Here is a 16,362-nt window from a genome sequence, read left to right on the forward strand (position 1 = left end):
CTGTGAGACTGATCTGGAAGAATAAACAGATGGAAGTCTTTGAACTTGAACTAGTAGGTGGATAAACAAGTTTAAATTCTATGAGTTTGGATAAGCAGGTGAAAATGCCATTATCTCGATGTGGTAGAATGGTAAACAGGTGCACATTCGGCGTTGGATCGAGTAGAAGGAAAAGCAGGTGAAATGCCGTGAGCCTGATTATACAGACAAGCAGGTGGAAGATCTATGTGCTCGATCTCACAGAAGGATAGCCAGACTAATTCAGAGGTTGGGATTCCTCCTGCAGCCCACTCCGCTATTGACAGCTTGAATAAATTATGGCAAAGTATTTGAACTTCCCTATTCTTTTTTTTTTTAAGATTTTTTAATTTATTTATTAGACAGAGAGACAGCCAGCGAGAGAGGGAACACAAGCGGGGGGAGTGGGAGAGGAAGAAGCAGGCTCCCAGCGGGAGGAGCCCGATGCAGGGCTCGATCCCACAATGCCGGGATCACGCCCTGAGCCGAAGGCAGACGCTTAACCGCTGTGCCACCCAGGCGCCCCTGAACTTCCCTATTCTTTGATGTGATATCTGCGATGCGAGAGTAACAGTATTTGTCCGATAATTACCTTCAGATCATGTTGGAGAGATTTAGTGCGATACCTTTAACTTCTCGTGGAGGCCGTTCTAGAAACTGCAGACTATAATATGAATTCATGTGTGGATTTTCCCTGATGTCTGTGCGTATAAAACATTTAGTGCCTGGAGTTTAAAGATCTTGCTTCTAAGAGGAGTTCAGGCGACAGTCGTGAGCTACACAGTTCATTCTGCAATGGTCAGAATTCAGTGTGCCGTCATCAAGAACCAGCGTGACGAAGTGAAGCTTTGCTTTCAAGATCCCTTGAACCTCCAGCAATCCATTTTTTTTTTAAGTTTCCACGGCACTTGCAACCTTTGTTAACCATGCATCGTATTCATGCATTCTCTCCCTGCTATGCATCAGCGTTCTCCTTCACCTTTCTTCATTTCACTCTTTATTTCATTCGCCTTCTAAAGTCCGAAAAGGTGTTTTCAAGCGGCAGAACATCCATTCTCTCCCTTCTTTCCAGCCTGATGTCCGTGGTTTTTCTTCCCGTGGCGTTCAGCTGTGCTCAGCACGTTTAAAGCCGTGGGGAACTTTCGGGGAAACCATGCATCTGGTTTTACATCTGTCCGTGTGTTACCTGAGCCCCAGAGCTGGCGTGTTCCTTTCCTATGGCTGCCCTGACAAATCATCGCAACTTCAGTGGCTCAACACAACACAGATTGGGTATCTTATAGTTCCGGAGTGCTGGTGTCCAAAATGGGGCCACCTGTGCTAAAATCAAGGTGTTGGCACAGCTGTGTGCCTTTGTGAAGGCTCCGGGGGAGAATGCTTCCGTGCCTTTTCCACAGTCTAGGGGCAGCTGTGTTCCTTGATGTGGGGACCTCCCTCCATCGTCAGGGTCGGCCACATAGCATCAGCCAGACTCTCTCTCGGCCCTGATTCTGAGTCTCCTGCTTCCCTCCTTCCCTTATAAGGACCCTTGTGATCACACTGGACCCACTCAGATAACCCGAGATCCTATCCCAGATTATACTGGGGATATGGTACCCCTATAAGGTATACCGTATACCTACTTGCCTCCTTCCCTTATAAGGACCTTTGTGATCACGCTGGACCCACTTAGATAATCCAGGATCCTAAGCCCTTTAGCCGTGTAAGGTACCACATCCCCAGGTGTTGAGGATGTCAGCATGGACATTTCGGGGTGCCATTGCTTTGCCTACGACCACTGGTGAAAAGTAGAAATGGAATTTCAACTTTGTGACTCTGTAGTCATTGACTTGAGTCCTTTTTTGCTCTGAGAGTTGAGTTTCTCTGATGACAGTCATAGCTCGTGACCACCAGGCAATGCTGGCATGTGCCGTGCATAGTAGGGGCCGTGTCATATTTTCTTCACCACCATGGATGCTATATTGCTCACAAAATGTTCATTAAATCCATGTAACGAGAGCACTTGGTTCTTCCAAATCAACCACCCCTTGCCGAACGTCGAAGAGTGCATTGAAATGAGCCTTAAACCAAGCTTTGAAAAGACGTATGTCTCCCTGTTGCCTCTTTTTTTGGTCTTCCAGGGGGAAAAGCAAACAACTGGGAAGGAGGTATCCGGATTCCAGGCATTCTGCGGTGGCCGGGGGTGATACAGGCTGGGCTGGAGGTTGGTGAGCCAACGAGCAACATGGACATATTTCCTACGGTGGCCAACCTGGTGGGATCGCCATTGCCCGAGGACAGGTACCGTGAGTCAGACGCATTTGGTTTTGTGTCATTTGGAGCTCACAGGGGCGAGCGTGTTCTGGTTTGCCTGCATGATGGCATTGCTATCTCCGGCTGGACTTATGATCCACATCCAGTTAGGGGACCAACTGGTGGGGCCCCCGATGCAGAAACATCGTCAACCCCATTATCCCAGTGGGAAATCAGCAGCAAGGTGTGGTGTGCACGCATGGTCTTTGGCTCTCGCGAGCCTTCCACTTTCAACACCCCAGTGATCCTGTCTCTCCCGGCTGTTCCTTCCATGGGCTTATCGTAGGGCAGCTGGGCAGCTGCCTCTTTGATCCACGCTGTTTGGCTCTCCTGCTTTTACTTGGGGTCCCGCTTAGCTGCTCTTTGCTGCAGCAGCAAGAAAGGCAGCTGGATCCCCCGTTAACGGCCCTCCTTCCCAGCATGTCTTCATTTAGCAAGTTCTAAATGAAACGTCTTTCTCTTAAATTTAAATACAACTTCATGTGACATTGCCAATGGTTTCTTCTTAAGTGTTATTACCAATCTGAAGAGTTTTAAGTGAAGCATGCTGATTAATTGTTTTCATTAGTTTGGTGGCAGGCCAGGCTAATGTCGTGCAGGCGGGCTGCAAATCGTGTTTGAATTCAGCTGCCAGCAGAATGAAGAGGGAACGGGAAACCAGCGAGGAAAGCTCAGCTCAGCCCGGGCTGCGTCCCTGGGTAGCTTTGCTCACATCCCGTTGCTTTCAAGCTTGTTTTATCATTTATCGTTTCCTTATTGTTTTCAGATTTGTTGTTTAGGTGTATCTTACCCCCAAAACATGCACACAAGCATGTGCACACACACACAGACACACACACACACACACACACACACACACACACAGACACTAAAGGCAAGGCAGCATTGGACAGCTCAGCCCCTCGCCAACTTTGTGGTCTCAACACCCATATACACTCTTCCGTGACTGAGGAACCCGAAGACCTTTTGTATATGTGGGTTATGTCTGTCAATGCTTATCGTAAGAGCCCTCACACCTGGAAAAAATTCTGAACAGGCATAAGCGCCCAAGCACACCTTGCATCCATGGACAGTGATGATGTCATTACCTGCCACGAATCCCCTGCGAAAGCGTGGTGTGCGCTCCTCCGGGAACCGTTGCTTCAAAGGAAGAGAGCATTTGGTATTCTCGTGAAAACAGTTTTGGCCCCGTGGGCCCCCTGAAAGGGTTTTGGGTGTCTCCCTGGGTCCCTGGGCCACACTCTGAGAGATCTGCCTAAGAGCAGGGATCCTGCTTGGGTTCCGATCGTGGCTTCCCCATTGGGTACATGTTTCACTTGATGGGTGTTGATTCCCCATCTGGAACGAGGCTTCAGTAACGGTGCTGACCTTACAGTCCGCATGGGAGGACTGAAAGCGTGAGAGCTCGTAAAGCACATGAATGGTGGCCATTTTCGGTTTTCCCGCCATATTGAGAGAGAAGTACATCAGCTCAGTTCTTTCTTCTCCCACAGTCAGTGATTATCCAGAATCCTAGAACCCTAAAGGGAGAGGACTGACAGGGAGTTTTAGGATACTCTGGTCATATTACTCCTTTGTTGCCTCAGTGACAGACAGAAAACATGGCAGCAGGAAAACATAAAAAGCGTCACCTTACATAAAGCCAGAAATCTCACACCCTGTCTCATCTATTCATGGGCCCTTGTTCTTACCCTTGGAGTACAACTTAGTCTTTCCTTAAGGAGTGCACATAGGGGGGCGCCTGGGCAGCACAGCAGTTAAGCCTCTGCCTTCGGCTCAGGGCGTGATCCCGACGTTATGGGATCGAGCCCCACATCAGGCTCCTCCGCTGTGAGCCTGCTTCTTCCTCTCCCACTCCCCCTGCTTGTGTTCCCTCTCTCGCTGGCTGTCTCTATCTCTGTAGAATAAATAAATAAAATCTTAAAAAAAAAAAAAAAGAAAAAGAAAAAGGAGTGCACACAGGGTGTTCAGGTAATTTCATGAACGACATTTTTCTCTCACAGCTCATCACCTTAAAATCAGCACCGCCTTTGCCNAAGAAAAAGGAGTGCACACAGGGTGTTCAGGTAATTTCATGAACGACATTTTTCTCTCACAGCTCATCACCTTAAAATCAGCACCACCTTTGCCCTCGCAGCATGTGTAAATGGGCTTCTATGCAATCAGGGGAAAGACAGGGAAGGAAAAGGTCAGAGGCAAAGAGGAAAATCCATTAACGGAAATCTTGCGGCTCATGCCTCCCACCCAGCCCGATCGGAAGGTCCTGGAGGTCACTCTGTTTTCCTTGTACGTGCCCATTGCAGAGGAGGAAGCAGCCTCCCTCTTCGGCAGGCCCAAAATATTTCATGTAGGAGCCATGACGTTGGTAAGAACCCCCTTCGTCGTATCGAAGATGCTTTTCATGGAGCTCCGTGATGCGTGTTGACCCAGCTCAATGCGACGGTGCTGGCTCAGGGTGGAGCTGTAGGACCCCGTAAAACGCCATCATCAGCCTGGAGACAGCACGGAGAAGAAAACGGAACTCTGCCTCCAATCCTTCATGGAAATACAATTAATCACACAATATCTTCATTAAATCCTGTTACCAACCAGGTCCAGAACACATCCTTCTATATCTGCCCTGGAGACCGGGAACATCGGACGCAGCGAATCTCACCGTGGTAACTCTTTCCCCCAGGGGCCGTGGACCATGTCTTGGAGATATTTTTGATTGTCTTGACTCAGTTTTCCTGGCGTCCAGAGGCCAGGGATGTTGCTAAAGATTCTGCCAGCCTCAAGCTGGCTTCCCACAGGAAAGAATAATTCAGCCAGCATGTTGGTAGTGCTGGGGTTGACAGACACTGGTCTTAGGTTCACTATTGCTCTTTTATGGAAAATATTGTTATAATGCATTAACATCATCAAAACTTTTCAATGAAAGCATTTAGACAGTATCCCCATATGTGTATCCATCTGTCAATGATTCACAAATATCTCTTCTTTAGAAGATAGCCTTAACTCCTGATTTCTTGCGTGAGCAGTATTAAATTTACATTTCTCAGGAGAACAAACTCATTTCAAGGGTCGAACCCAAGCCGTGTGACGAGAACTTAATGAGGTACCCTCACATCTTTCTGCGTGTTTTGTGGGAACAGGAGGATTTCTGTTCAAAAGGCCCCCAGCCTTCAGGTACAACCTTGTCATGCTCAAGAGACGTTTTGAGTCTGGTGGGTGGCCGTCCTGACCAGTCAGAGCTTGGTGGGAGAAGAGAAGCCCTTCCACACAGGGTTTCTACTTAGGTCAAGAGAGCAGTGCTTTGGGGATACGCAGAAGAGATATTCGCTCGGCAGAGTCTCAGTGCTACTGTGAGAATGATTCTCTCATTCGACCCCGTGGCGTGCCCGTGTGAGATTCCTCTCCGCGGTGAATGTTTCCTTCACACATATTTCACTGATCCATTTGCATTCAGCGGCACGGTTTATCAAAAGAACTTTTGATGGCCATTACCCCAGGCGTGTTCAGAAAAATCATTCCCCCACGTCTCCAAATGAGCTGATTCTGGAAATAAAGGGAGGGCAACCCTTTTTTTTTTTTCTTTTGGTGTTATAAAACATAGGCAATACGGTTGACATGCATAAGAAGAATGTACAATGAAATGTATTAATTCCCGAAAATGAAAAATCTTTCATCAGTCACATCTTTGCAAGCAGATAGAATATTGCCAGAGGAAGCCTACGGCCATGCTCGTTGCTCACAGATTTCGGTGATGAAGAATTGTAACATGCCCTAATTGGTTATTAAACCTTTGGAAACTTTCTAAACTCTAGTCATAGTTCAGCTGGATCGGGAAAGGAAGGGGGGAAAGGGGGTGCTGACATCCTTCAGAATCACATTTTACAGGTGAAATATTTAGGTCTCCTCCCCCATAAACAAAATAAAATAGAAATTTGATTTTTTTTTCAAGTTAATAAAATCAATACCCGAATGCTTGGTACCACTTTCGTGTCATGAAGACGAGGGGAGTGACTTCATTTTCCCGTTGGGTTTTGCAGCCCAATAGCTAGGCAAGTACAGAGGAATATTTCAGGAGAGTTCTACAAATAAACCTAGTTCCCCTGCATTTTGCAGAATAAAAGGTGAAACTCTTTTTTTATGTGCTAGCACTTACAACCGACCTTGCTTTGTGTTCAAGTTAGGCAACGAGTTTAATGTTTCTGAAGGGAAGCATTTTTTTTGTTATAACTTTGGTTCCTTGGGATTTCCTTGATGAAAATACCTTTCTCGTTCCTTGGGATTTCCCTCAGTTTATGAAATATACACGTACTTTGTTCTAAACACGTTTTCTTTGCTATTACTTTCTACATTGAAGAAATCACTTTATTTTGAAGATCGCACAGGTAACTCATAAACATTGTGCCCCAAATTAACCTCTTTATCAGTCCCCCAAAACCGTCTCTTCTCTGTCCCCTCGCCCCCAAAGCTTTCCCTTGTCGTATGATCCCCAGATTCTTCTGAGAGCCAGGCAGAGGCAGGGACAATTGGGCCGATGGTTCACTGGTTCAGAGCTAAGAGAGAGGCCAGCACATCCAGGGGGGAAATGAGGGTCACTGTTGCCCAAGGAACATTCCCAAAACATGCTCTTTGCAGAGATGTGAAGGTTGTCCCTTGGTATTTAATTTGACCTGACATTCTGAAATGCACGGTGCTTAGAAATGAATCCTTGAAATGGTGACCATCGTCATGGGACAGGAGCCAATGGACAATATTCCCACGTCACTCTCCAAATCAAACACCATGTCAGAGGAACACATTTTCACAGAATCAAGCGGACCCGATGAAAGAATCCTTCCAGTTTCATCGTAGCAGCTCCGTGTGCACGCTTGCTATGAAAACTTGAATTCACCAGCAGAAAAGGCCAATTAAGGCATCTCTCAATAGAACACAGCAATGCTTCATGTCACTTTCAGAAAGCCTCGGTCCCAGTCCCCCAGGTCATGATGTGATGGGAACCTCTCCGTACAGGCAATGTCAGGGGACATGTGGTGTCTCTGGGTTATGGCCACCGCTAACTGTGACTCGCACACGTGATTTAAAACAACCCCAAGTGTTTTGATGGTTTAGACACCATTTAAAAGTTGAACCCTAGTAGGGTCCCTTTCCAATTTTCATGGCAGGAATGAGCCCTGTTTTGACAGGCCATATTTCTGTAGCTCTCTTCAACGGTGGCTTTCCATGGTGGTGTGATTTATTGCCCGCTTCTAGGAATGAGCATGTTGGGTGTAGGGTATTAAAAAAAAAATAAAAAAGAAAAAGAAAAAAAGAGCTCTAAGTCCTACCTCCAAAGAACAAGGAAATAGAGGTAGAGATTGTGTCTGGGAACGAAGTTGCATTCTCTGTCCCGAGTGGTCCTGGAAAGGCCTGCTGTCCACGTGAGGTGAAGGTCCTGGGAAAGGGGTTGCATCCCTCTGTCCCCTCTTCTGGGTCATTTTTCACTGCCTGGGNGTGTTGGGTGTAGGGTATTAAAAAAAGAAAAAGAAAAAAAGAGCTCTAAGTTCTACCTCCAAAGAACAAGGAAATAGAGGTAGAGATTGTGTCTGGGAACGAAGTTGCATTCTCTGTCCTGAGTGGTCCTGGAAAGGCCTGCTGTCCAGGTGAGGTGAAGGTCCTGGGAAAGGGGTTGCATCCCTCTGTCCCCTCTTCTGGGTCATTTTTCACTGCCTGGGGCTTCTCCTCGTCAGGCATTTCCACCTGCTTACGCCAGTGCCTCCCTTCCTTTCTTTCCACCTTATTCAGGATTGCGTCTTAGTACGGACTGAGTCTTTCTCAGAAGGGATTTGAAAGGACCGAGGCACAATGACTGCCATTTTGGGATAGAAAGAGTATTTCAGACAGCGTGCCACTTCTGAATTGAAGCGTCTCTCTACCTTGCTTCCTTCTTTTCTCATGGCAAATGAGAGCGTGGGCTTGGGAAGGGGGCCAAGTCTGCCTTTTGTTCTTATTTTTAACTCACCATAATAGAATATTTTCGGTCCGCAGGCTTCTGCAGAGCTCGTGATTAATAACAAGGGTTGGGGCCAGAGAAGTGCTAAGCAACGGGGCTGTAATTATAGCACAGGGGTTTTAGGGACACCAAAATAATCCACACACAAAGGTCAGGGGACGCAGGGCCTCTCAAGAACGCTAACCCAAATTATATAGCCAAGTCTGCCGTCCAGTTTCTAAATTCCTCATACTAAGGGATGGCGTGTTTTTAATCAGAGTAGCGTACTCCTCAGGTGAGACCATCAGACTCTTTCAAAGGCGCTCTCCGCCCTCGTTCCAGTGATGGGGTCTGATGGAATCAATGACTTCCGTTGGTCTAGTGCGTGTTAATGTAAGTTTCTCTCAGAATGTTAGGCTTTTTTTTTCCTTTCTTTGAATGCAAAATAATCTGATTTTTCTCATAACCAATTGCATATTATCAATTGTTTGCATTCTGGAACGTTCCCCTTGGTCTACTTACACAGGCATAGAAGAGAAATTTGTATCTGGGAACAATGCATCCAAAGGGTGTTTAGTATCATAATCATTAGAATTTATTCACAGAGTAATTCATTCTGATTTAGACGTGTGCTTTCACGGACGTCTGTCCAATCCAAGTTGTTCCCATGCTATATAGTACCTTTTTGCCACCTAAATTGTTAGATGCTATTATCTTCCATAGAGCTGTACTTGGTGAGTAAAGCTTCCTCTGTGCTGAGGGAATAGGCAGAACTTGGGTTTAAGATGAGCGGCAGGAAGAGTAGTTGAGAGATGCCCAGTAATCAGCTGGGTTTGCATCCCATGGTCCGGTACCAGTCCCAGGACCTTGGGTGAGTCACATACACTTTCTGCATGACGTTCCTTCATCTCATCACCAAGGGATGATAATGGTCCCAACTATGGTGCAGGATTCAGCGAGTTCATACAAGAAAAGAATTGGCCCCACAAAGTGGCATATGGCGCCCAACAGGGGTCAATGAGCATTCTTTGTGTTGGTTGGTGGATTATAATTATGTGACTCTATCACGCTTTCATTTGCTAGAAGGACAACCGACAGGTTGGGACGGTTTAGCGCAAGGAGGGCGTGGCCATTCTCCCGCTGATGCTCTGCTGATTGGTCCTACAGAATCATTGATGGACGTGACCTCATGCCACTGCTTCAAGGGAAGACCCAACTCTCCGATCACGAGTTTCTCTTCCATTACTGCAATTTCTACTTAAATGCCGTGCGCTGGCGTCCTCGGAACAGTGAGTAAAACAGACCTTCCCATGCTTCCAGTACGTCCGCCATTGGTGCCGTGCAAGGAGATGAGATGGCAAGAGCGCTTCGCTCTGTAAAGGCCAAGGGATGCCTCTGCGTGTCACGCGGCTTTGTTTCGAGCTGCTCCTCCTGTCTTGTTCCTTCTGGTCCCGTCGCTGTCCAGGCACGACGTCAGCGGACCCCGGCCCTGACTCGTGAGTGGCTCCTCCTCCCAGGCAGAGGAAGTTCAGGTCGCAGCCGGGCACCGCGGCCCCCGTCCTTCATGGCCTGTTGGCTGGCTGCCCAGCTTCGAGCCCGTAGCCCAAGCTCCTTCTCGCTGTGACTTGGCACCCAACCAGTGCCTGTGTTCTAGGAGGCACATGACTTGCATTTGCACGTCCTCTGCCTGGAAGGACTTTCCTTCTCTTGCCTTTTGGGGAGCACTTAGCGGCTTAGCAGCACCTCCCGCCCAGGGCCCTGCTGAAACACCGCCCCTGTGCCCACTGTCTATGCTTTGCGCCTTCCTAGAGCTTTGCGCTGTCCCCCGGAATGGCAGGTGTTTATGTGACTTTCTCTCTAAAGTCTCAGCCGTGGCGGGGCATGAGCTCGATTCAGATATTTGCCTCCATGTCCTCGTACTTCCCAAACTCGGTGTTCTTTGCATCGTGCACTCTACCCGAAAGACGATGGAATTTGGTTTTCCGATACAAGTTTTGGAGCTGTGTTTGTCACAGGCGTAAAGGAGCAAATGCAACCGAGCAGTAATCCGCGGCGTGGGGATAGGCTCCAGGCTTTTTTTCCTGTATCTTTACACTTAGAATCGCAGTGATGTTCCGATCGCGAAGAGGCACGGAGTGTGTGGGAAACAGTTTCTGCCGGCGTTGTGCGACCGGCAGGGGCATGTGGAGGAGGGACTTCCCGTGTCATCCCCAGGGGAGAAGGAAAACTCCCCTTTTTCTGTGTCGTGCTTTGGGTCCTGCTCCGGGAGGCTACACTCTGCCGGACCTCCCACCTGATGGCTGACTGTTGAACTCGGGGTGACGTTCATACTGGTTTTCCACACCTCCCGCTCCCCACCCTGCGCACCGAGCCAGTTTGCCAAGGGCTTATCTCAGGAGCAGCCTCGCCTTTCCGTTTAAAGTGGAAAATGACAGCCCTTCCATTAGCCACAGAAATCACAGCAGGTTTACCTTTCAGAGTTTCTCCTCTAAACCCGGGCGGCTTCCTTGCCAGGTTTCCCAGAAGGTAAATATGAGAGAAGCCTGAGCTTAGGATTCCAGAGCGGGGAGCACTCTGTTTTACTGATCTCGTCAGTGCATCTGTAATTCCACACGTCAGCAGGGGCACGGTTTCTTGTTCACGTTTAACGACACAGTCAGGCCTGAGTCATCCATCCAACGGGAGGTGTCCTCCTTCCCACTTGAGTTTATAATAGAGCTGTCAATGCACAGAATGAAGTTGGTGTGACTCTTGGCTGGTTAAAGAAATGCAATAGCGTGTCCTGAACTTCCCGGAACCGTGTTTCCGTGAAGCCAGCACCCCACCCCCCATCCTCCACAGTCGGAGAAGCCGGAAGGAACACACTGGATCGGAGGCTGGAGAGACACAGTCTGTGGAGGAGGAAAGACAAAAGGGACAGAGAGACACAGAAAATAGGGGTACGTGAGAAAACCAAGACCCAGATTCTGACAGGCAGCTGGGATAAAATTTGCTTCTGAGACACACCCAAGTGACATTTCCCCCTCTGCAAAACTTGAACGGCAACAGAAAAGGAGACAGGGTGGTATTTCGGTGCTGGAGGCATCCGCCCAGGTAAGGGGTCTCGATGCACCAGGGTTTTTAGGAGCCATCCCTTACTTGTCCTTGACGTTCTATCTGAAACTTGGGAGCAGTGCTTGTCCGCGATCTCCCGAGCCTTCGTGGGTGTCTGTCCAGTACTTCGTCTGTTTATTTATTCTACAAATATTTTTGAGCACCTGCTATGGGGCGCTCTCTGTGCTAGGATGAGTGTCTGTCCAAATGCCCTGTCCCCGGTGCTTGCTTACGGCTTAGACCAGGATGCGCGGCCAGCGGGGTCAAATGCTGGGAACGCAGAGGCGCGTGGAGGAAATGTGACTGTCATCCGTATGGAGTTACCTGTCAACAGTACTGGTTGGGTAGGTGGGCTGAGATCATCTCAGATCTGCTTTGGAAGGAGATTGCCGGGGATGGCTGTACTCCATGCTGGGACACTGCCCATAATTCTTCAAGATAAGAGGGAGCCTAAGCTCACAATACGTTATTAGAAAAGAAAACGGGGGGTGGGGAGAAAGAAAAGAAAACAGGGGCACCTGGGTGGCTCAGTCGGTGAAGTGTCTGCCTTGGGCTCGGGTCTCGATCCTGGAGCCCTGGGATAGAGTCCTGCATCGGGCTCCCTGCTCAGCAGGGAATCTGCGTCTCCCTCTACCCTTCCCCCTGCTCACGCTCTCTCTCTTGCTCTCTCTCTCTCAAGTAAATAAATAAAATCTTAAAAGAAAAAGGAAATTTGAGATGAGGTTTTAGTCGCAGGTAGGAGCCAGCTCCCGCTTGGTCGAGAATCTTTCCCACGTGCTGTTAAGCCGTTGCTAGCTTCAAGTCAGTCTGTGCTGGGAATATTTACACCATGGGAATCAGCAGACTCAGCAAATCCGGGCTTTGTTCCTCTCTCAGAGAAAGAGCTGACGTACCAGTAGGTTGTTGCTACCGGGAAATTAGACCTGACCGCACACATTGTTAAGGTCCAGTTACCATTTGTTCTGATAAGTTGGAGCCCGGAGTATTCCCGACTTATGAAATACTTACTTTCCAAACACTTAGGGCTACAATTCTGTTTCCACCCTTTTGAAACATGAATCCCTTTTAACTGTTACATACAACGTCGTCACTATAATTTAATAATTCCGTAATTATAATAATTTCATAATTCAGTTGTCTCAGCAAGTTGAATGACATAATTTAATCATAAGCAGTATCGTTACTGCCATTACATTGTGAGAGAACTCACAAACGCGTTATTATAACATGCATAAGTTCTCTTGCGTTGAAATGGAAATTTTGAGTTAAAATGGAGTGTTCAATGTGCATTAAAAGTCTTGGCTTTAAGTTTAGGCATACGAGTCAGTGCTATTAAAAATCCGGTGTAATGACAGCTTGATTTTATGGATAAAATTCATTTTAGAAAGCAGGTACCTACTTGGCTCTAGGATTCTGTTACTGATTTTCAAGCTTGTGATTATAGTGTATAAAGTAATTGCTCATATGAATATGTGAGAGCCCCCAGCCCAGCTGGACACACAAAAATCCACGGGACGTGGTTAACCTGATGGTGAACCCAAGGGCCTCGCAAATCCGGCTACGTTTTTCACTGCAAGTTTTCTGGAAACTTTTTTTCTGATTAAAAAAACAAAAAGCATCTTAAAAAAAAAACAGAACGAAACACTGTAGGATATATAGGATTCCTTCTAAAGAAATGTGTTCCTGTCCAACTATTTAAAAGGTGCCCTCTTTCCAAAATAGGGGATAAGGAAGGTTTATTCTTTTTCAATTATGTAATCTTGTTTATTCTTAGAATTTCTGTAATGAATATGCAGATTTCGTTAACTCCTTTCTGTTTCCCATGCCTATGCAAGGGATAAGTAAGGTTTAAAATCAAAACAGCATGACCGCGGTTAAGGAAAGAAAAATGCTTGCTTTGTGGACCATCTAAATTTTCCACACAGTTAACAAATTAATTTTGCCTCTAAACTACACCTAAGAAAAGGACAGTATCCTACTTACAGCTGCTCATGTCTCATGGATTGACAGTTAACCAGGGTGACACGGCTATGCTTGGCTTTCATCTCCGTTACTCATTCCGCTGGGTGCCCTTCCCTGTCTGATCATCGGAAATGGGATCTAAAGGGTCAGAAATAAAATATCAAGGGCCAACGCTGTGGTGACATGAGCTGCGGCATTTTGCAGCGAGGGCTGCTAGGGATGAGCTCGTCCTTCAGCTGACCTTGAGAAGGACAGCTCTTGCCCTCTGCCGTGACCCGTGTAGCAGGTGGACAGACCGCAACCACTGGAGGGATATATGTGAAGTCTCAGGCTTTCCCTTTCGTGTGTGACTCCCTCCCCTGAAAGCCGCATCCCGCGAGCTCTGTCTTTGCAGGCATTCGCGCGTGCATTGCCGTATGCGCCTTCCAAGCCCGGTAGAAGGGACAGCATGTGTACGCACGGTTGTGGCCGCACGGGCCCGGTGGGGTCCCACGACACAACGGAATCCGCCTTGGCAACCGGGGAGAGCAAGTGATGTACGAGGGTGGAGGCGGCTTCCCCGAAATTGTGAGACCTTTATTTCATTTATTTTATCTCATTAGCGCTCAGACTCTCAGGAATGGGCTGCTCTTCCCGGCTGTTCGTTTCCTTTAATGGGGAAAAAACCTCATAAATGGATTTTTTGTTTTCTTCAATGTAGTCCATTAAACATATATTTTCATACAGCACTTTGTACCCTCTTATATTAGACAGTACTAGGCAGGTTTTAAAATAGACATCCGGGGCACCTGGCTGGCTCAGTCGGTAGAGCGTGCGACCCTTGATCTCGGGGTCATGAGTTCAAGCCCCATGTTGGGTGCAGCAATGACTTAACAATAAAACCTGTAAAATAGACATCCACTTTTCTACTAAAGGTTTCATATGCCCGACCCAAGATTTCATTAGTATCGGGGATGAAAAAAGTGTCAGCCGTGACTTTGGCTAATTTGTCACAATGTGGGGGCACATGGCTGCTCAGTCTGCAGAGCATGGTGATGCTTGATAACGGGGTTGTGAGTTCGAGCCTCTCGTTGGGTGTAGAGATTTACTTAAAAATAAAATCTTTAAAAAAGAAATGGTCACAGTGCAAACTTACTTCCTTATAAAGACGGAGTAAATAAAAATTAGATTTTTCTCTCTTAAATACCAAAAAGGACGGTGTTTTGATGTTCAAACACCTTTTTCGATCGTAGTTCAGAACATGACTTGTTCTCATTATACTTCTGCCCGTTTTAGCCTGCATGGTGGGTTCTGCCCTTTTATCGATCGTCTGCACTGGTTTGCACCTCTCCTCTCTGTGACTGACACAGGGCCTATCCCCTGTCTCTCAGGATGCCTGCTGATGTCTCCAAGTTCCTTCTGAATTGCTGCCGTGGGCTCTCAGACCTGCTGTTTGCTGCAGGGACATTGTAGTGCTAACCAGGGCACGTCCTGTTTAACAGGTCTCTGTGTCTTCCTCGACTCTGCACCTTCGGTGCAAAACTGTGTGGTAGTTGGTAACATATTCTATCATCCGTTCATCTTTTATTCTTGAAATTTATCACCTTTTTCTGCTGTGGCCGTTGTGTTTTGAAAACATACTTGCTAACCCTACACCCTGGTGTTTCTTCCTTATCTGTGGTCTGTCAGACACTCTCCTGCGTACTTTGCATGTGAGATCCCTTCTAATCCTTGTAATCTTGATTATGTTAGTGTCAGATTCATCTGTAACAGGAAAGCGCAATGGGACAGTAGCGTAAGTCGCGGGGGAACTCCCTCGTCTGTGTCATGAGTGATGCGTAGAGGTGGACGGTCTATGCAGTCTCGGGTTGCAGACTCCAGGCTCCCCTCCACTACCTGGAAGGTGCAGCAGCTTCCTGTGTGTGCCAAATGATGGTAGTGTCCACCGAGGGGCAGTGGGATGGAGGAATGGTGGGAATGATGAGACGGAAAGAGTGCTGGTCAGTTTTCTCCAAGGAAGACAGGCAGACTCTCCCAGGTGTAAATCCCACAGGCCAGAAGGTGCTCACCGGTCCACACCTAGCTTCAAAGGAAGCCAGGAGGTGGAGCCTTCGGCATGGGTGTCCGTGTGTCCAGTAACACCTGCTGAGTGTGGAAGGCTCAGAGGACGGGTCGTAGTGTCTCGCACAGGTATTTCTCTCATTTACAGATGGGGAGACACAGGCTTGGAAGCCACGTCTTTAGCATACAGCAACAGAGTCGATGGCAAAGTTGGATTCGTGGCCACGCCGTTTGCTTTCAGAGTCTGCCCCTCCATGAATGGAAACTTCTTTACCTAAGGCGCTAAGTTCTTCACGCACAATTGGAAAGTGGGTTCTCCGTCCTGTCTAGCTGCCTGCACGTATGCAGGTGTGGATTGCTTCTGGGATTCATCCATGCTGTCGTATCCCCTAAGCGTGACCACCCTTGAGGGCATCCGCTCTGTCTTCCCTCAATGGCTCTATGCCTGACTCCCACCCCGCCAGTGGCCCTCATGTCTGTCCTTCATGCCCCTCCGTGCACAGGCTTTCCCAAAGGCACAGGTGACGTGTTTGCCAAGCTCATCTCTCAGGAGTGCCCATTTTTCAATGCCAAGAGACTCCAAGAGAGACATATGTCCGACATCTCTGATGTCCTCGCGCATGTATTTGCCGTTAGCAGACGTCCCCCAGCAGTCTGGGTGTGGGTCGTGCTGGAGGCTCTGTTGGGCACTGCACAATTTCAGGCAGGATGCTCCCGGGAGAGACCACAGAACACACTGGGCTTCCTGTCCGCCCATGCCGGCTTCCACGATGGCAGTGGGCTTCTTCCCTCCTTCAGTCCTGCTCCATTTATCATGTCATCGGTTAATTTACCCCGTGAATGTTAAGGGACCATCTATTCCATGCAAGCCGCTAGGTGCTGGGCAGTCGGAGACGTGGGAGATGCTGTTGCTGCTTTCAAAGAGTGAAGGACATAGCGAGAGAAATGGAGTGAGTCCACGGGCAGAGATATGTGTAGTGGGAACAGGAGAGCGGGAC

The 16,362-nt window shown here is 48.0% G+C and overlaps 1 protein-coding gene across 1 annotated transcript in view; it reads left to right on the top strand.

Annotated features, from left to right (window-relative positions):
* Positions 1 to 16,362, top strand: part of LOC117797481 (steryl-sulfatase-like) — an 82,753-nt gene that overhangs the window by 15,939 nt on the left and 50,452 nt on the right. The window contains exons 3-4 of the mRNA XM_034649885.1: positions 2,139 to 2,298; positions 9,437 to 9,558. Coding sequence (XP_034505776.1) covers positions 2,139 to 2,298; positions 9,437 to 9,558 — 282 coding nt within the window. The remainder of the gene's footprint in view (positions 1 to 2,138; positions 2,299 to 9,436; positions 9,559 to 16,362) is intronic.

This window comes from Ailuropoda melanoleuca, chromosome X, assembly GCF_002007445.2.
Source record: "Ailuropoda melanoleuca isolate Jingjing chromosome X, ASM200744v2, whole genome shotgun sequence".
In the NCBI taxonomy this organism is placed as follows: domain Eukaryota; kingdom Metazoa; phylum Chordata; class Mammalia; order Carnivora; family Ursidae; genus Ailuropoda; species Ailuropoda melanoleuca.